General features: G+C 47.8%; 2 protein-coding genes and 7 non-coding genes across 11 annotated transcripts in view; 3 read left to right on the top strand and 6 right to left on the bottom strand.

Annotated features, from left to right (window-relative positions):
* The first annotated feature begins 3,238 nt into the window (after positions 1-3,238).
* LOC121592335 (protein javelin) lies at positions 3,239-11,491 on the top strand. Its single transcript, XM_041913735.1, has 5 exons — positions 3,239-3,297; positions 3,468-4,217; positions 4,306-7,565; positions 8,591-9,064; positions 9,481-11,491. The coding sequence occupies exons 1-5, from the start codon at positions 3,239-3,241 to the stop codon at positions 10,686-10,688; spliced, it is 5,751 nt and encodes a 1,916-aa protein (XP_041769669.1). The 3' UTR covers positions 10,689-11,491.
* Positions 11,492-11,954: 463 nt separating this feature from the next.
* Positions 11,955-21,075, bottom strand: part of LOC121591671 — a 40,615-nt gene continuing 31,494 nt past the window's right edge. For all 3 annotated transcript variants that reach the window (XM_041912414.1, XM_041912416.1, XM_041912415.1), the window contains exon 3: positions 11,955-12,344. In XM_041912414.1, coding sequence (XP_041768348.1) covers positions 11,970-12,344 — 375 coding nt within the window. In that variant the 3' untranslated portion in view covers positions 11,955-11,969. The remainder of the gene's footprint in view (positions 12,345-21,075) is intronic.
* Positions 13,812-13,884, top strand: Trnav-aac. Its single transcript has one exon. It is a non-coding gene; the product is annotated as a tRNA-Val (tRNA).
* Trnah-gug lies at positions 14,431-14,502 on the bottom strand. The gene has a single exon. It is a non-coding gene; the product is annotated as a tRNA-His (tRNA).
* Trnah-gug lies at positions 14,966-15,037 on the bottom strand. Its single transcript has one exon. It is a non-coding gene; the product is annotated as a tRNA-His (tRNA).
* Trnah-gug lies at positions 15,589-15,660 on the bottom strand. Its single transcript has one exon. It is a non-coding gene; the product is annotated as a tRNA-His (tRNA).
* Trnah-gug lies at positions 16,166-16,237 on the bottom strand. The gene has a single exon. It is a non-coding gene; the product is annotated as a tRNA-His (tRNA).
* On the bottom strand, positions 16,598-16,670 carry Trnav-aac. Its single transcript has one exon. It is a non-coding gene; the product is annotated as a tRNA-Val (tRNA).
* Trnah-gug lies at positions 19,648-19,719 on the top strand. The gene has a single exon. It is a non-coding gene; the product is annotated as a tRNA-His (tRNA).

Raw genomic sequence — 21,075 nt, forward strand, 5'->3', positions numbered from 1 at the left:
CAGGGTATGCTCTGGCTTTCGTGACCGATCGATTAGCCGGACCCGGCTACAGTCGCCAAGGGCAACCACGTGGTACCCTAAGGTCGTTCCGCCGAGATGTGGGTCAGGTTAAAATGCCAACCGGACGTTTAACGACAATGACCAGGCGAGAGAGCTCGCATAGAGAAAGTGCGATGAGGAGTTTTTGCTCCTTTTGTTTTGCTTTTTTTCTCCTGTACACGAAATGCATTCGGAGTGCTTTGTCAAACAAAACATCACGACACACAGCGTGAGCTCACGAGATGGCCGGCCACTTGTTAAATGTTGACCGGTGCAGAGCGCAAAAGAAAAAATAAACAAAACATAAAAGCTCGGCGAATAAACAGCGCCATGCTGACAGCAAACGAAAACGTTTGAGTCAAAACAAACAAACCATTTAGCATGCATCGACCATCAAACATTCCCCATTCTGTGCCGTGCTGGGTTGGTGGCCGTTGGGTACTCTTTTTGGGGAGTGGATTGGGATTGTTCGTTGCTGGAGGGACGAGGTTTAAGAGACTAGAGATTTATTATTTTTTGCATGCACTTTATAAAATTTTCCAGGCAGCAAGGAGGAGAGCAGGGAAAGGAAAAGTAAGCAATATAGAGCTGGACGACGACTGTGTTAATATGCATTTCATATATTTGCTCTAGTTCGTCCGCTCCTACTTTTCCAGTTTTTTATTCCAAACGACACGATTCCGCTAACTGTCTGAGGGGTGCTACAGACGACAGGATAGTGGAAAAGTGATGGTCTGGGCCGAAAGATGATAATTTGTTACCCGCAATCTCGACCGGACCCGTGCCGTCACCGGGTCGTTAACTTCTTCACTCGGGTGAATGGTCCAAATTGAGCGGTATGCTAATATTTAGATTGCACCGAAAATCACATGACCTGAAAAAATTGTAACGTAATATTTGCTCGGCGGCTATCTCTCCGTCCACTCCGAAGTGGAGCGCGGATTTGAGTTGATCCATGGCGAAGGGACAGTTTACGCTTTGATGATGGATATACATCAGCGGTTGTGTTTGAAGATGTGCGCTCAGTGAGGTCCGACAATCGTTCGGACAGTTTGAAATCTGAATTATGATGGTCAAAAATGTGCTTTTTCGATGTGATACGACGGGTTGAATATGAAGGATCAGAGATATTTTAAAACAAATATTGAATCGTCTCGAACTGTCATGAAGGTCTTGAGAAGATCCGAGGAAAGGAGATTTCAGGTTTTAAAGCATTCATCATGTTCATAAAATCAAATAAGCTTAAACTGAGCTGACATGTGCTTTCAAGCTGACAGATATCAAAAGGGTCCAAGAGTTCAAGAATTCAACCTGATAGTATATAATTCGCAACTAATCCTTGGAGCTTAAGAAAAACTAAGTAAAATTATTTATTTCATCGCTTTTTCACACCAAACCGTTTGTTTAATGGAAAGATGCCTTTGAGAGAAGAGCTATGACTATGCTCTTTGAAGTTACTTCTTTGAAACATGGCAAAAGACTCAAAATGCTAAAGACCAATACACCGATGTCCACGAACTTAGTATGGACCTAACATATTGCTTAGTTTAGAGAGAAGTTTGACTTTGGTCTCCCTAATTCATGTTCAATAGACCACAAAAATTATATAAAATTATTTGAAGAGACTTCAAAGTAGAAATACTTAACTGCAAAAAACTAGTGCGCTTTTACTATCTACAATTAATCATTTTTGTGCAAGTGCCTTACATTCTGCTAGTAAAACACATTCCATATGCGCCATACCTTTCACTAAAGACTATTTAGAGAGCAACACCGAAAGATTGATTCCACCATTTCGTCCAACCGTTCCTTAACCTGCTTAATTCATTAAACCACTTAAATTCATAACCATACTTCCGAGTACTTTCACTCTAGCACTGACAGCGCACCTCGCCTAATCACGTCGAGCCGCGCATTAAAGCCCATAGATGAGCTAAACTCGCGTTATTAAGCTCAGACACCTTGTTGTGTGCGTCCAATTAAAATTGCCACCAGGTTCCGTGCGTGCGCATGCAAACACACCACTACGCAAGGCTCGGTAGTTAGTGAAGATTCTTCGCGCACCGTGCTCATCATTAAGGGCCCGTCGTTTTGCTTACAAGACACCAACCAGGGTAACCGGCACTATCGGAGGGCTGACAACCTTAGCAAAAGCGTTTACGCGGCGGTCAACAGCCCTTTCCGAGCGGCGCGAAAGGAAAGCACCGACAGCTTAAGCAACCCATCCGGGCTAACACAACTCGCAGTTGCAATTCTTCGCTTTTCCTTTTTATGAAATTGCGTGCACAGAGAGCCGATACACAGATGTTTCGCCCAAAAAATCACGCCACATGCATGTCGTGCGCCTGCAATAAAAACGTGTTTCAAAAAACAGAGCCAACCCCGCCCCGCCGGCCCAAAAAAGCATACGCCACACACCGGTAGAAACGGAAACACTTGCAGGGCATAGCATAAAGCGTGAACCCTTACAGATTGGGGGGTACGTTCCGAGGACGTTCCCGTTCGGTGGGTTTCACGGCGGTGCCATGCCACACCGCTTTTGTCTGGCAGGCTATTGGTGGGGCAGCCAACTGTGGTGACGTTTCGTTTCATTACGCTGGAGCGGAAGCATGCAATTTGATGCTCGTGCGAGCCCCGCGTTCGGTCGGAAGTGGATGTCATGGGGTTAATCGCAGCTCGGCGAGCGTTGGGAGCGGTGGTTTGCAGTTCTGTGAAGCGTGGCTCTAGGCGAGGCGAGGGTACTGCGCTTCAAGCTCACTCAGCTACGGTGGAAGGTCATTGGGTGGCTTATTTTCGGGAGGCAGTCAAAAGCCTGAATACAGCTATCAAATGTGGCGGGCGAAGGTAATTTGCATGTCCGGCACAAGGCGGTGCTATAACGAGCTTGACGAGATGTTAGGCGCTGAAGTGGATGATTCATCATGTGGCTTTTGTGTGCTGTGCTGTCTGTCAAACAAAATGACAAAGCTGGAGAGCTATTTGTACCAATTACGGATTAAGTTATTCTACGTAGAATAGAGATCAAAACATGCTGATGGCTCCAATTATTGAAATTTAAGAGCATTGAAATTCTATGCACTTTCCCATTAATTGAGATAAACCTCTGAGCATCTTTGAATCTTTAATTGGGATTCTGTGAACATATTCAACTCCCATCACGTGTGTATGAATATCCTTCAATGACTTCAATAAGTTCTTAATGATCAAGTATGTCTGTAAATATTTCTATGATTTCTTCTACAAGTTGTTAATGACCAAGTATGTCCAAATATCCTTCTACGATTTTTTACAACAATGACGATAATTTACAAATATCTACTGCACTAGAAGCTTGTAATGTTTATTCTCCAACCAGGCTGTCAGTCCTGTAGACTCTGTCCAGAAAAAGTCAACTAACAAGTCATCCTTTTCTCCCCCTTCCTCTACAGAAATTCCGACTCAGCATCGAACTACGTGGACCGCGTGCGCATCCGTGACTCGTCCAACTCGTTCGGAGGGCCGGGCCGAGGATCCGGGTGGCGTCAGAAGTCCCTGTCGAATATAGATCTACCGACGAGCTACCGCGGTATCGCCGGCGGCATCGGCGGGGGCATCACTGGCGGTGGCTTGGGTGCTGGTCAGTTTCGCTACCGCGACTATGACTCAGGACTGTACGATCTATATTCGCGCATAGACAGCCGCCGGGAGGAGTACGAAGATCTGTACGGCGTCAACCCGAAGGCGGCACGGGCAAACGGGGCCAGCAGTGGCAACAGTGGCCTCAGCTCATCGGCTGGTGCAACAGCGGCGGCGGCGGCGGCAGCGGCTTCATCATCATCGGCAGCAGCAGCAATAGCCGCCGGATCGCCGGCCGGTGGTGGTGGCAGCAAGTCGAAGAAGCGGCACCACCGCAGCCAGGAGGTGATCGCGTACGATAAGTCGTCCGAACACGGCGGCCACAGCCACCATCATCATCATCACCATCATCACGGTTCGCAGCAGCAACAGGCCGCCCAGCAGCAGCAGCAGTTCTACAACCCCGACACTGGGGAGGCTTGCAGTTTGCGCCGTACCCGCAGCCTCGCCGTCATACGCGAGGAGTCGTACCACGATCTACATCTTCCCGGGCGCGGCGGTGCTAGGCGATCGCAGCTAATTCCGAGAGCGAAGCTGATCGATAGGAATTTTTTCAAGGAACGGTAAGCATTCTGCAATTCTGCGAAAGCGCATTTCCCGGCGCTTCAAACATGCCACTGATTGCAACACACACACACTCTCTCTCTTCAGTTTTAGCTACATCTACGACGACAACGGAGACGTACCGGAGGCGCCGGACAGTGACGCGAACGGGTACACGCTAGCGCGTCGATTCTCCACCTCCACGCAAACGGCAAACGGTGGCCCGGGACAGCAGCAACCCTTCCCGTGGCACACGGACAAGAGCGATCTCGACTCGATCGATTCCTCCATCTTCAAGCACTCGCTGCATCAGCAGAACAGCTTCGACGGCAGCCGGCGCAACTCGATCCGCAGCGATTCGACCAAGTTTGTGTCGAAGGTAGAGGTGCACAGCCAGTACTCGGGCGTCTCGGGTGGCAGCAAGTCTGACACGGGCGTTGACGCCGACCTGAAGCTGCTGGACGATCTATCACTGCGCGAGGAGCCGGTGCGTGGCAAATCCGGTGCAACGCTTGACACGGTGCGCAAGCGCTCGGGCAAGTTTGGGCCGCGCGACGAGGACGAAAGTGGCATTACGATCATCGAAATCAAGGACAGTCAGGTGTCACACAAGAGCTCGAGCGTCATCTCGTACGATTCAATCTATCTGTCGTCGGAGAGTGACGAGAAGGAGCTGCTGGACGAGCAGCAGCAGCAGCAGCCGGCAACACCGAGCGAAGACAGACGCCGACGCCGTGGCAAGGAGGCGGCCCTGATTGAGGCACAGTTTGAGGAGTACGAGGAGCTGTTCCACGAGGTTGACGATCTCGAAAGTACTGAGAGTACGATCGACACCCTGTACGGGCAGGTAACGAAGCCGAAGCCTAAAATTGTGGGTGTGGAGCCGAAGAAGCTCCATCCGAACGATTCTTTGCGTCGCTACACCAAGCACAACACCGGGCGTAGTACGATCGAGAGGCTGTCGATCATCTCTAACTTGAAGCTGCGGCAGGAGTTTGGCGGTGGAAGCGATCCACCTTCGCCGGGCGGTAGAAAGGACCGAGCGGCGGCTCTGCCACCGGTAGACAGTGACTACCAGTACAACTCGCTGCCCGATGCGGACGTCTGCAAGATACTGCGCAACTCCGAGCGGATCGATGCGAAGCTGAGACGAATTGCCGACAGTGAACACGACGGGGACGCAGCTAGCCGCAAGCGCGAGTTTGACTCGTTGCCGCGCCTGAACAAAGCGAATCTGAACCTGACGCGCCCACCGTCCGACGAGGACACATCACTCGAGGAGTCGGACAAGGGTGCACCATCGATTGAGGTGGTTGAAACGCCGACCAAAGAGGTGCAGGGCAAGGTATACTTGCAGGAGTTGGGCGTTGAGCTTGATTACGAAAATTCGGTCGTAGCGGGAAATAGCGATCAGGAGAGTGACATCACGATCGTTGCACCGCAGGAAAGTTTGGAGCTGACGACACCGGCAATCGTTGTCACGCCGGCAGATAAGAAGCCAGCATCGTCTTCATCCGTCATCTACTCGACGTTTGCGAGCACCGTTGGCAAGCAGACGACCACGAAGATCAACTTCGAGAGCAAGGAGCGCCAAAAGCCGGAACCAGACGCGCTGCGGGAAGTGCGCACCAAGTTAAAGCCGGTTCAGCAGACTCAGACGATCCAGCCGAAGGTACCGCTGGCCCTAGCGCCCACCGTAAAGCTCGGCGGACGGAAGGTAATCGTGGATGAAGTAGCCGCCAAGGCAGTACAGCGTGAAAAGGAGCTAGGACGTGAGCAGGCGCCACCGACGGCACCCAAAAACGGTGTTCAAGAGCAGGTTGCCCCACCCGTTCCCAAGAAACCGCCAAAAGACCCAGAGTTGCCGCAGGAGGTAGCAACGTCAGTAGGGATACCGATCGCCAACGCAAAGACATCGAACAACGAGCCCGAAACAGATCTTCCACCGGCAGAAGAGAAGCAGGGCAGTCCAAAGGTTGACCATTCAAGTCTCTTCAAAGACACAAACCCGTTCAAGGAGCAGGCTCGCCGCGAGATCAAACACCGCGTTAACGATCGGCCCCTTTTCAAGGGTGTGAGGCGCTTCAACAGCACCGAGAACATCTTCACCTCGACGCCCATCATCGTGACGAAGACGTTCAACAACTGCATCAAAACGAACGAGGTGAAGACGAAATCGTTCGACTCGCTGATCGTGGAAAGTAGCCAGCAGTGTCAGCAAGACAAGCACAAGCTTAAGATGCCCCGCCCGCAAGTGATACAGATCGTCGACTCGAAGCAGCCGCCGGCCACCAACGGTGCCGACACGCTGCGCAAAACGTCCAAAAACGGGCAGCAAACGCAGCGCGAGTTCCTGCACAAGGTGGACTCGGTGCGCAGCTACTGGTCGAAGATGCTGGACGAGGTGGAACAACTAACGACGGATAGTGATGCAATCCGCACCGGGGAGGCACTGCAGAATGCAAAAAACGAGCTGCTGACGAGCAGCGCAGCCGCGTCTGCGGTCGCTGCTCCGCCGGGTGCACCAACCAACCAGCTAGCGGCCTATCATCAGCAGTCGCTGTCAAAAAACGGTAACGCCGGGCGGAAGTCCAGCATCGGCTCGGCGACATCGGAAGCATCGGACGGCTCGAACCGGTCCACCAACACCGGCTCCACCAGGACGGTCTCGAGCGGGGGCGGGCAGCACGTGCGCCCGTCCGCCGCCACGACCGGTGGTGGCCGCAACAAGTACTCCACCTACCAGCTCGAGGACGAAGAGCAGCACGAGGACGGGTCTGATCTACGCTACCAGAGCTTCAGCCCGACGGTCGAGATCATCGAACTGGACGGGCACAAGCAGGCGGCACTGGTGAAGCCGAAGAACGCCCGCGAGCTCGACTTTGACCACGTGCGGTACAAGGTGATGAAGTCGGAGATGTTTCAAAAAAACTTGCTGGTAAACCATCGGAAAGCGGCTCAGTTCGATGGTTTAATGCAGTACCTACAGGATTACAGCTTCCAGGAGCTGCTCGCTCACAACAACGTTGTAATCATCGAGCCGGTCCGGACGAAGATCGAGAAGATCTCCGAAAAGCCGCCGCACGCGCCGGCGGCCGTCTGCCGGATCACGAACGGGGCGCTGGGCGTACCGGGCGCTGGTGGGGGGAGCGGCCGTCGCCCGAACGTGCCGACAAACGGGGCGGCGGCGTCCGGCATCAAGAAACACTTCTTCTACCATCCGATCCGGGTGAACAAGGAGCTGCTGGACGAGGAGCTGCCGAGCCCGGACACGGTGCGCAATGTGCGCAAACTGTTCGAGGGCACGTTGCGGCTTGGCACCGCCGCCAAGCAGGCGTACGAGGAGGCGAAGGCGAACGGCACGGCAGGTATGTGTCGTTTATTCTTGTTTGACAAATCTATCTAAGTCTATACCAATGTGCATGCTGGTCTCGTATGTATTGCTGTGCTCTCTGGAGCGCAACCACGACTCTGATCCGACTCCGGCTATAGTTTATCCGTTTCCGACATCGGCAAGATCGGAATCATTAGTTCCGCCCAGAGTTGTTTGGAGTTGTCGGGAGTCGTCCAAAATGATTAACCCCGATCATAAAAACATTGCAACCGCCACCTCCAGTCGACTTCGATTACAACTACAGACGACTCCGGACGACTCTGGACGACTTCGGACGACTCTAGATGACTCTGGATGACTCCGGATGACTCCAGTTGACTCGGTATGACTCCGGATGACTCCGAACGAATCTGGATGACTCCGACTCCAGATGACTCCAACTCCAATGACTTCCGGCAATTTCGGACAGCTTCAGACGATTCCTTCAGACGGCTCGGATCAGAGTCGTCTCTGGATATAAGCCATCTTTACCCAACACTACTCGCATGTCTTTCGTTGTAATATACACAATTTGAGCTGCAAGTTTAAAAAAAAATAACCTTACAAAACGTGTCCGCCGCTCAAGTAAACCAGGGGGAGATAAAAAGGAATGGAGATCTTTGCCTTTATGCCTGCAGATCTGCTCGCACATAAACGAAGACGATCAGTTGGAGCTCCTTGGCCACTTGTCCCCTCAATCTTTCCCCTCAAATCCCCCAAACCCCTCTTCTGCATCATACATCTAACGTATCACGTATCTTCTCTCTTCTTTTTCTTCACGTTCTCTCCACCCTCACCTGTGGTCCTGAATTCCCCCCAAAAAAACAAACCCCATTTCAATCTATATCCCTTCTTTTGGTATCTTCTCTATTATTCGTGATCTTCCCACACCAAAAACATATCCCAATTATCCTTACTTCTACCTCCAAAACTCTCCACCCCTCCCCCTCTTCTCTGTACGTACGCACCACCTCTCCCCACTCCTCGCCTCCCACACACACACACACAATTCGTTCGTAGGCATCCGCAAATGGGACTCGGCCAGCCTGTCGAGCGGTGTATCGTCCAGCGGTGACCTTAGCTCCCCGTGTGACTGCGGCGAACCGGGTGAGGATGCGGCGGCGGCGACCAGCATCGAGTCGCAGCTGGCCGGCGAGCTGGAATCGCACTACGTCAGCCAGGACGTGCTGGAGAAGATACGGGAGTGCGGCTCGACCGTCACCTACTACGGTGGCCGCGTGCTGGACAAGCGCACCGAAGCGATCAGCACGATGACGCGGGCGATAATGCGCGAGATACGGGGGCAGGATCGGCAGTGTGGTGTCTGTCAGCCGCACGGCTGCCATCGTCACTCCATCGCCGATGATGAGCGAGTGGCGGAGGTGGACGAAGAAGAGGAAGAGGAGGAAGATGAGCAGGACGAGCATGACCATGCGCACGGCTGCTCCGGCAGCCTACGGAGGCCGCTGTCTGGCGAGCGGGAAGGTGGATTAGGTAACGCCTGTGTGTAGAGACTGTGCTCTTGACTGTGTCTCTGTGTGTGTGTTTGTTGCATGTAGTTGGTCATGAACCATCCAGTAGATTTAGAATTGTTCCGTACTTATGTTTTGTTTGTAGATATGTGATTTGTATTTGTGTCTTAAATGTCTCTAGCCGGATTAACAAGAAGAGACTTCTCTGATGTGTTGTAGATCGGGAAGCTTTAGTTGTGTGTAATTTGTAGATCACGTAGACACGTAGAAACTCCCAACAATTCACGTTCCAGCAACATCTGGAAACGAAAGGATCTATGTGTATTTGTATCTAACAAACCTAACTGATGTGCTGATGTGCTCCAGCTACATTTCAGAACCCACTATGTCCTCTAGTAACCCTTTTTTGTATGCTTGTTTTTCCTCCTCAATTTGCAGGTGTTAAGTTCAAGCTGGTCAAATCGAACAGCTGCAGCAGCCGGCTGGAGCTGGCCGGCACCGGCAAGACGCCGCCAGATCTGCTGCGCCCGAACGGGCGCATGCGCGGCCGCCACATCCTCCCGGAGGAAAGCTCCACCCGCGGCACGGTCGAGGCAACGATCGAGGAGCCGGAAGAGAGCGTACGCGACATGGTCAGCCGGTTGGAGAGTGGCAACGGCGCCACGCTCATCACCGGACGCACCACCGCCAACAAACCGCGCATCATCGAGTCGCGGTGCATCGAAAAGTACGAACCGGCCGAGCCGGCCATCACAATCAACAGCCAGACGACGGTTGACGGGACGGCGACGATTGCGGCCGTCGGTGCAGTGGTCAGTGAGCGAAAGTCACCGGTACCGGCGCCACCAGCGGAACCCGGCGTCACCGTTAACAATCACATCAACGTGGTGCAGCCAGTCGCATCGATTCCGCAACCGCCACCGATACCGGGTCCGCTCGTGATACCGCCACTCCTGCGAGGAGGTCCAGCAAAAACATTACCCTCCATTGAAGTAGCAGCAGCAGCAGCAGCAGCAGCAGTACCACCACCACCCACAGCACCTGCGGTAATGTCTGGCGCTACCTCGATGGAGCGTCCACCGAAGGTTTGCCGGAACAGGAATGTGGATCTTGCGTTTGCTGCCACCATGCGGCAGCTGGTTGGGTTGAATGGAAACGGTACGGTGCTGCGGCCACCTTCCGCCGTCAAGAAGTCCTCCTCGCAGGTATCGGTGCACGGTGCAGAGTCCAATGATCAGTCCCCGCAGGACAGTGCACCGTCCAGTGCGGCTTCCGTTACGAAGACGGTTACATTTAACTTCACCAATGGAGCGTCGGTGGGGGTTACTGAGCAGACGACGAACGGACATGAGGAGTCGCAGCAGCATCATCACACGACGAATGGAACGCAGCAGCAGCAGACGGTGGTAGACCAAAGTGAGAACCTGCGACCGAGCGCCATTGCCGAGCAGCGCAAGCTGGACGAGCTGACATCGCCGAAGCTGGTGAACTGGAGCAGCATCGGGCGGTTCGACGAGCGCCAGTACTTCGCCAACGACCGGAAGCTGATCGAGAAGCGCAAGTACGACGACATGGAGTTCGAGGAGTTCGAGGTGCTCGATCCGAACGCACCGCCGGAGCACTACGACAGTCTCAACAGCAAGTGAGCGAATGATTTCATCAAAAAAGGGAGCGCGTGTACCGCGAGAGTAAAAACGGAACACACCGAAGATGTACGAGAAATCCACGCCAGATGCACACACTTGATTTTTGGCCATGTAGTCACTACGCTTAGTCCCTTTAACACACTTCCAAAATCTTCTCTATATGTGTATCTACCGAGGGGGAGACGACGAACCCAAGAAAACCCTCGCTACCGTCTTTGTGACTTGCTGTTTGTTTTATGGCCAAAAACACGCACACTTTTAACTGTATTTATTATGGGGATTCTTCCTCCCCCTGCTGTGTCTGCGTGATAGCCTTTAACGCGTTTTAATCGTCATACCGCATAAAAGGGGCATCATCGTATCGTTTCGTACGCTCTATTTTAATCTGCCTTACAATCCTTACATGTACATACTATATTTTACAAACTCTCGTCCGTCTGTTACATATTATAGGTGTGTCTGTGCAAAATCTGGTTTCACATCATTCCAAGAACATGTGGCATGTGTTGTGCTGTAATTTATTTGCAATATGCAATATAGCACCGAGCCGCCCGGCTAGAGCTCTGTGTGCGAAGGCACCATTTTTACAACCCCATTAAACGAAGAAGCCGAGAAACGACGATTGATTGTGTATTTGAAGCAAAAGAAAGCCACAGACTGCAGGCTAGACGTATATTCCGAATAGAAAACCCCCTCCCTACCGCCCTTTCTTAAAGTGTAGATTTGTAGCGAAAACTACTTAGTTGCATGTTATTAAACGAAAGTAATCTGGAAAAATAAAAAAACGTTTATGGTTCAACCAACTTCTTGCGAGATGTCTAGTTTTATTTTATTTTGTTTCAATAGTTGAGAAATTGATCCATTAAGAACTTTTAAAGGAAAATACCAAAAGTCTTTAATTCCAATTTCGTTATCACTCTAAGGTACATTTTGAAAAACTTTTTGCTTACATTTTTTTATGAACAAAAATGTGTTTTTTTTTGTTAGAATATTTATAACAAATGCGTCGCGATTGAATGTAAGTGAAGGGTAAATAAAAAAAAATATGAGATATCAAATCTCTACATTTAACGTTCATTTCTTCTCGATTGCTAAATGCACCTTAGGGTTTAAGTCCCACAATTTAATTCTGTAAATAGTTTGCTACTGATCATAATAATCACTCGTGCCATTTTTTGTTTTGTTTGGGCAAAACAATTCTACGCTACACCAAAAGTTAGCCAAATTAACATGCCCGCGAATCATACGTGACAGCAGTACAACCGCTATAATGAAATAAAGTCATTTTCCCTGCAAGCCGACACCTCGTTCGAGCAGATCTGCTCGACGCACGTGAAATCCCCTCTTAGCGCCTGAAGGGCTGCAATGCAAAGCGACGTTTCCCAAGTATTGCCTACCTTCGGGAGCGTTGCTGGTGTTGGTGCTGGATGCACTGCTGCTACTACTGGTGCTACTGCTGCTAATATGTCTTCTGCTCACGGCACCACCACTGTTGCTGGAAGTGCTGCTGTATGCGCGGCAGACGACACCACCTTCGATGATGATGCTGGGTTTTCGGGTGCTTCTGCTGGGGCCTCGATTGCTGCATCCGCCACTGGCGGCTACTGTGGCGGTGGTGGAGTACCGGCGACTGGCGCATACAATCAGCGCTGTCTCCTGGAACGGGAAGAAAGCCAACATCGTAGCAAAGCATGAATAAACATGACGTGGTAGAGAGTGGAAGGTAAACGGGTGTGCATGAAATGGTTAAAATTTAAATATTTTCATACCAAATTTCCCTCCCAGCTGCCCGAGAGTTCTTGGATCGGAGCGCATCAAACTTCCGCCCAACATTTAATAAGTCTCACATTTCGCGCTTCAAGTGCTGCTACATGTCTAAATACCTGGGAGAGCCGTTTATCTTCCTTCCTATCGGTCTTCATCGCATTAAATCTGGACAGCTCCACTTCACCGTACGGGAAGTTTGCGGGATTCCATCGCTTTCGCGCTGTAGACGCGTTTGTTAGCTGGCTGCTGGTCCTTCGTACCGGATCGAATCACGAGTACCCAGCAGCAGCAGCACCAGCTGTGGTAAATTGTGGTAAAGTTAGAGTACACCAAGGAATACCAAACTCATTTCCGCCCATCTGCAGCCATTCTGCCCGTGGGTAGAAGGTGTACTAAAGTGTGCATTGGAACATTTCTCGGTTTGTCGCAGTAGCGAGCGATGCAGTAACTGAAGTGATTTCCGAAGACACTCCATCGTGCCGATAAACAAAGGATATTTAGATTGGCCCAATACCACCGCTTATGCTTCGCTAGCTAGGTAGTAGAAACTACACTGGAAGTTTTTTGATGTTGTTATTCACGCTTCAAAGATTTATAGGTGAGATAATTCAGCAAATATACGATAAGTGCCTAACATTTATATCACGCGCATTATATCTTAAAGCTAGATCACGATTGAAGCTGGCTTCATAATGAAATTGAAGCGTAATAAACTCGAATATCTTTAAGCATAATCATCCGTCCTCATTAACCAGCACCGCAACATAAACATTACCTATTCTTGCTGTGTGATAATTATACTTTATCAAAAACTCATTCGAGCGAACCATTCCCACACATGGCCAAATATTCCAAGTTTTTCACCTGAATCCCACGTGTGTTTGTCGAGATAATGTCCCTACGCTGCTCGGTAACGCTTAATGAAAGCCATTTTCTTGACCTCGGAGCTATTATACCTGCCCGGGGTAGCCGGGGCGTGTAGCTAGAAAAGGGATATTAAATATTTATCATAATTACCCAATCTGCACCCGACAGAAACACACACACACGCCGGTGCGTTCGACCAAAACCAAACCAACGACTCCTTGTTGTGATTAATGAGGGGAGCTTTGTTTCGTGGTGGAAAGGACACTCACTGAACCATTTCGAGCGCTTTCGGGCGAACCGTTCATAGACACCCACCTTTCCTAAATCGGCTGGCTAAGGGCGGTCAACCTCTGTAGGACGGTGCCTCGGGCCCTTAGCTTCGGACTGCTGCGCTGTGGATTAGGAAGGTTTTGACCCACATTCGGGCACAGGTGAACAACAGCGGTGAAATGTTTTCATCATAAACTATTGGATTTGAGAAATCGATCGGTTTCCGTGGTGTAGTGGTTATCACATCCGCCTAACACGCGGAAGGCCCCCGGTTCGATCCCGGGCGGAAACAATGGATGTTTTTGTTTATATTTATTGCGGACATTTTAGGTTATGAATACTAGCATCATATATACAATTTTATACAGGCATAATCTACCTCCAGATTTGTATCGCCTTGAAGACTTGTGGAATTAACTAATTCATTCTATAACTCATTGCTCTCCAACCTTTTTGGGATCATGGACCACTAGGCTTCGAAAATGCATTTGACGCAGCCCACATATGTTGATGGAATGTAGTTTTTTACACTTAGATCATAGCTTTTTAATCAAAACGTGTGTTTAAAATTTATTTTAGAAATGCCATTTGAAAATTTAACCTTCACTGTCGAAAAAATGCACGATATGTATTGTAATAAGCTTTTCAACCATAGGTAGAAGACCACTGCTATAACTTATAGAATGCTTATAATAGGCTTACTAAAGAATAAATTAACATTTCATAAACGGCCTTTTTTTAATTTCAAAAGTGGAATTATCAAACCAGACACAAAAAATCATGCATCCTCCGTGACAGTGTATTTTTTCCAGCAAACTTACGAGACTGCTGGCAACACTGCCGTGACCAGGATTCGAACCTGGGTTACTACGGCCACAACGTAGGGTCCTAACCACTAGACGATCACGGCTTCAGATGCTTGGTTGGAAAGTGTCTCAACGAACCTCAATTTAAGTTGCTCAGGCAAACGTAAATGGCTTTCATGCAAGCCCAACTTTCAAACGAGTAAGCAAAATCGAAATCAAAGAAGAATTGAAAAGAAACCCGATTAAACATTAAAAGTGTAGACGTCGGTTGAAAATGCATATTTCGGTACAGTGTCGATTTCAGAAACCATTCGATTGTTGCGTACATGCACTATCGTAAACCATATGCTAACATATTGCAACCATAATGAACAATCCCATTCATACATTGTTGAACTGGTTTAGATCAGTTGTTAAGACTGTAAACATTATTCTTCCTAGAAAAAAAAAATTATACACATATGCAATACATATACCAATAATTTAGAATTGTTTTCAGTTTAAAAAAAATATGCATCCTCCGTGACAGTGTCCCTTTTCCAGTAGACTTTCGACTGCTGGCAACACTGCCGTGACCAGGATTCGAACCTGGGTTACTACGGCCACAACGTAGGGTCCTAACCACTAGACGATCACGGCTTCAGATGCTTCTCTGTCAGTGGTCTCAAGAAACTTCAATTTAAGCTACTCTTCAAAGCAAACGAAAGCAAAATTGAAATCAACGCGAAAGAAAAACCCGAACGAAATTCGATCAAAGACGAAACAGAAAGCAGAGCTTGCAAAAAACCGGAGCTAATTAAAATGCATTCACCATGTTCAGTGTCATTTACAGTAAGCATTCAATTGTTAGATGCACAGGCATAACTTTGATGTGATCTTGCGTTGTTAAGATCATCCAGTGCTTTACAAAATAACGAATAACGATACAGATTAGCACAGGTTATCATATGGCCCAATTCCATATCTTCTGGATGCATTACTGGGATTAATACTCAGTTGTTCGACTTATAATATGAACATAATGCAACATAATTTATGTAACAATATTTACTGTCGTTCTGTGATAAAATTGTTCCTGTAATAAAACCTCACAAGCATGAAACAGAGTTTCACTTCGTCAGCATGTAAAAAAAACGCATCTTCCGTGACAGTGTAATTTTTTCCAGTAGACTTTCGACTGCTGGCAACACTGCCGTGACCAGGATTCGAACCTGGGTTACTACGGCCACAACGTAGGGTCCTAACCACTAGACGATCACGGCTTAAGATGCTTCTCTGACGGTGGTTTCAAGAAACCCCAATTTAAGCTACTCTTGGACGAAAACGAAAGCAAAATTGAAACGAAACGAAGGTGAGTTGAAGGAAAGCACAGAGTCATTTACAATAAGCAATCGATTGCTGGATGCATTGGCGTAACTTTGCCTTCGGTGCATCTAGTTTGTTGCGATCTTCCAGTGCTTTACAATTGACGAAAAACACAACAGGTGTTATCACAAGCTTGAATTTCATATATTCTGAATGTATTACTTGGATTAATATTCAGTTGTTCGAAAAAGAATCTATAATGAAATAGAATTAAGACAAAAATGAAACCTTAACATTTAATTTCGCTCTGTAACAAAGGTTTAATTGTAAAAAATATACCTGGGGTTACTGTATGGAAACACCAAACGAAATTTCTTAATGTTGCATGAAAAAAAAAAAAAAGAATCACATCTTCCGTGACAGTGTCATTTTCCCAGCAGACTTTCGACTTGCTGGCAACACTGCCGTGACCAGGATTCGAACCTGGGTTACTACGGCCACAACGTAGGGTCCTAACCACTAGACGATCACGGCTTTAGATGTGGAGTTGAGGTACCTTCGATTCCGAGTCTTTTTGTGGAGCAAGACACCATGCGGAAACTGGGTTGAGATTGGAACCGATGCGATCACTCCCACCGCCAGTGAAAGTACAGCGAACGGTGGCCATAAAAAGCGTGCGATTGACCACAGCATCAGAGTTCACTCCCTCCAAGCAACGAAACGAGTGAAAGGAGAATACAAAAATAAAACAGATCTTGCTTTATTTCTCTTATTGGATCAATTGTTTTCGTGTTTTCGTGCTATTCAAACTTCATTTCTCAAACGTAGTTGTACTTAGATCAACAAAACTAATTTGGAGGTTTAAGGGTCCTGATAAAAACAAAAAAGCTACCCTGTATCCGCCCGGGATCGAACCGGGGGCCTTCCGCGTGTTAGGCGGATGTGATAACCACTACACCACGGAAACTGATGAATACACGATATAAAACATCATATAAAAATTGTTGTTTCATGATAACAAAAACTTCTAGGAATGTCCTTTTTTAATCGCAAAAAAGAAGCTAAAGAACGTTACACATCGACAAACCAAGATGTTACCTTCATCGGCTTATTGCTATCGACCAACTAACCACAACTACTTAAAACGCACGCATAAAACCATACCGAAATCAGTAACAAGCACGTCAGCTGTCGTAAAAATGATAAACAACCCAAATGTTATTATCGCCACACACCAGCAACACGGCACCCATCCTTGCCATCAAGATGATATTCGGCGTGCCTTTTGTCGTACACCGTCCCAAAAAAGATGGATGGATGACGTGTACATGGCCCGAGCAAACCGGCAAAAAGCTGGCAAAAATCACTCAACTGGGGCAATGTTTCCGAAACCACTGGCAGAATATAAATGACACTGGCACCCGGCTTTATAAGGCATCGGAGGAACGCCGAAACCGGCCCACGCGCCTTTGCCGGTAGGACAACAACTTTTGGTCCTTCGGCAGTTTGGTCAACAGAAGCATAAAATAACTGTGTTCGCGCTATCACAATTTTCTACATTTATCTTCTAGTATAATCCATCGTTGCTGCTACGAAAGCGATGGGTTTATTGTCTGCTCCTTTCTGTTCTTTCCAGCTGCATTTGTGGGTACTCGCGTTGTGTTTTGTTCACTAGCTGCCTCACACTGTCAAACGCATCCATCACTGTTCGATCGCGCCGTGGGAACGGACACCGAGTGTGGCTCCTTCCAGCCAGAAGGAATGGGATTTGTTTTTCTTAACGCTCGGTACGAGTTCACTGGCGATTGAAAAGGATGCGCTGGCTCAGTTCAGAGCTTTCAAGAAATGATTGCCAACGGAGAGCTTAAGCGTTGGCTGATTGTATTTCAACACCACCCGGTAGATATCTAATCTGTTGTATGTACGGGTAAATGTGTTCTGTGCTGATCTATTCTGCCAGCAAGTGGGAGGGATTGTGTGTATTGAAAAGATTAGACCAACAACATGGTGAAAATAAAAGGATTATCTATCTTGTGCTGAATTCTAGATATTAGATAAACGCATGAGAAAAGAGAAAAACTAGGTATAATTTGCGAATAAAATAGAATATATTCAACTATATAGTATCCATTTAAACACCATCAAGCACTGAAATAGCATCAAACACGCCAGTACAGAGACATTGTAGGCTGTACAAGTAACGGCAAGCAAACATAGGAACGTGACAGAAACTTTCAAGCCGCCAGTAGCAAGCTTCAACAATGGCCCACCAACACGCTCTCCATCCAGGGGAAAGGCACGTGGAAATATTTTAATCAAATTATTATCCCTCAGTAAAGAGTGCTCAAGCAGCCCCGTCCAACTGAGTCCTCTGCTGTAACTGAGCAAAGCTAATATTGACCACCACGAAATTAATTTCATCAACCGCTTTTATTACGAGGAGATGGGATTTCCTGAGCTAAGAGCAATACCTGTGTGGCTGAGGCAGCCACTACTTGAAGCATGTTTAGAATTTATTAAAAGGAGCGAAGGACGGGCAAAAATAATCGATTTTGAACGTACTTTTCTTTTCGTTTCCGAAATGAAATGGAAAATCAATGCCCATTTCAACTTAACCTAGGACCGGATTCGACCAAAGAGTCCATTCGTTCCCATCTCAAACTAAATGTGCTACAGTTGTCGCTTTCACAGTCGCCAGCAGCCACACGAAAATGGCAGGACTGCAACTCGACCACCGAATCATGCTAAGAATCATCCCACACACCGGAGTACGTTCACCAGGAGAAAAAAACCGAAAAAGCAGAAAGCAAGACAATTCCAAATACAAACAGCCCATGCTGCTTATCGGCTTTGTGATTCCCGAACACGTACGAATTATGAAATCCTTCAAGCTCGTTTCACTTAGAGTCCAATGGAGGGTCATAGTACCAGGACTCTTGCGGATCTTGCTTGGAGAGTGGTGGCAAACTTCTCCGTCCATGGCATGCGCTCTAATGGTCCTCTGCCAGCATGCAGCACACGTTCCCACTGTATTAGGCCGATAAACTTTGGCAACATTTAACGTTGGGAGTAAGAGAGCGGAAGTTCCTTCGGTCTGTTTATGTAGAAAGTGACACAAAATTTGCTTTATCCATTTAGGAAACTTTGGCTTGTTTAACACATTTACTTGTCCCCTGTATGCTGAGATTAAGCTAAGGAACAACTTAATTATTTCCTAGCTGCAAACATTAGGGATGAATAATTTCATTGCATTTTTGGACTCTTTGCACCGTACTTGCCAAAACATTCCAAAACATGCACGTACCCCATTAGCTAGGCCCCATTCCTATGCTATTGAGCACGAATCGAGCAGCCGATCAGTTTGAGCATGGCGCTAATCGCCTTCCATAATTCATTTTTATTGCTCACAATTCACGTACGCATGGAAGTACGCATCCACACGCCTCCCGTAGGTAAAATTATAACGCTTTGCTACCTATTGCAGCGTCCCGGCACTGTGTTACACACGGTTACAGCTCTGCGCCCGTCATAGACAGCGCCGTAAGACATGCGTTGCATACGAAAAACATCGCAAATGAACACTACATACGACCCCGCGCGCTCTCGGCTTGCGGAAAGAGAGTGGAACAGTCGCATGAACACAGTGCGGAGTCATGCTACGGCGGCCCTACGCCCGTACGACGACGGCGCACGATAAGGGGATGAACGAAAATAACAAGCAGGGGCAAAATGGAAACAAAACAGCAAACACGAGTTTTGCTATCGCTGCCAATCCGGTGGGGGGAGGCCATGTAAGAGAATTCACACAGTTGTGTTTGCGTGACTGGGGCGGATTTTCTTTCACATCATCGAGACCGACAGCAGCAGACGACGAACCACCACCGCCGACCAATCTCTGCGACCAAATCGCAAAACGAACCGACAGCACGCACCCGCCTTCAATAGCCGTGATCGTCTAGTGGTTAGGACCCTACGTTGTGGCCGTAGTAACCCAGGTTCGAATCCTGGTCACGGCAGTGTGTGGCCCAGCAGTCGAAAGTCTACTGGGAAAATGACACTGTCACGGATGAAGGTTGATAGTTTTTTTTCTTTTCAATCGCAAAGAAACGTCAAATAGCATGTTTCAGCAATGATTAAATGCATTAAATTACAATATCCAATCTTAATCTCTACCTGAAAATGTATGCAAAAGATAATTATGTTCTTTGCCGATGCCAAAATTATTGTTGTAAAAAAAAGAGGCAAGCAAGCTATACAACTTGACAGCTAAAAATATGTTTGCTCGAACAAGCGGAAAATGATTTCATTTTCGATCCATTTGTCTAGCTGCTAGGACAGTTGATTATGCTTGCTTCAGCACTGCACCAGTACCAACCGACCAACCCGACTGTTATTCCCCGTTAGACTCTGTTTTCTAAAATAAGAATGAAGTAAAAATACTGGTAAAAATAGGATCATATCATCCACTCACATAAAACAGGCACACACACGAAATTCAATGCGTTATTCTTTTTCTGTGAAAAGGCAGTAAAGCTAAACCATAAAGTTGCGTCGAGCTCCGAAATGACAAATACCGAATAAATTAAATCATTTGTAATGTTAAATATAGAGCGCAAAGCGTGTGAAGCGTTATAAATGTTACATTAATCAGAGCTATCTGAACCAAATAAATATGTTTGGCTTTTTCGATACCTTTCTTGTACGCGTATTTTTGGATAGTGACTAATAATTTCCAGTCGATAGGCTCCCTATAACCCGTCCCACCCGATATTCCCATCCCACGTCCGGTAAACAACATTTGCGTTCCGTCTTTTGATTTTTCCCATTTTCTTGTTCGATGTGCGTCCACAAACAGCGAAGGATACACTCACGGTGTCTGCGCCCAAGTCTGTGCCCTCCCGGTCGTATTTCGTTGGCGCCATCAGCAAATTGACGTACGCAACAACACACCGACAAACGATGGCAATCCCTACGAGACTAGACGCACCGGGCAACCGACTGGTGAATCGTAAAGCATCTTTCGCCTTTTGATAGGACCAGGGGTCTGACCACCAACGGCGTTTTGTAACGCAAAACACGCACACAGTAAGATGTGAAGTAAGCTTTTATTCAAGATTCAAGGGTACATGCCTTTCCGGGTGCCATCATGATTGGACCAAAGATGCATTGTAGTGTGTAAATGTAGTGGAAATATTGCATGAAGAGCACTTCCAATTATTATCTATGCTATATTCTCCATTCTTTAATTATTGCCTAAAATCCCTGAAATCAACCATTGAATCAAACCAATCACCTCTCATTTGTTCATTATTTTCTGTTTTTTTTTTCATTCCACGGCGAGAGCAGTCCACCGTTCGAAAGCAACCAAAAGT

This window comes from Anopheles merus, chromosome 2L, assembly GCF_017562075.2.
Source record: "Anopheles merus strain MAF chromosome 2L, AmerM5.1, whole genome shotgun sequence".
In the NCBI taxonomy this organism is placed as follows: domain Eukaryota; kingdom Metazoa; phylum Arthropoda; class Insecta; order Diptera; family Culicidae; genus Anopheles; species Anopheles merus.

Coding starts and splice junctions, on each gene's coding strand:
- LOC121592335 (XM_041913735.1), top strand. CDS start 3,239: ATGATCAAGTATGTCTGTAAATATTTCTATGATTTCTTCTACAAGTTG. Junction 7,566..8,590: donor GAAGGCGAACGGCACGGCAG/GTATGTGTCGTT, acceptor ATTCGTTCGTAG/GCATCCGCAAATGGGACTCG. Junction 9,065..9,480: donor CGAGCGGGAAGGTGGATTAG/GTAACGCCTGTG, acceptor CTCAATTTGCAG/GTGTTAAGTTCAAGCTGGTC.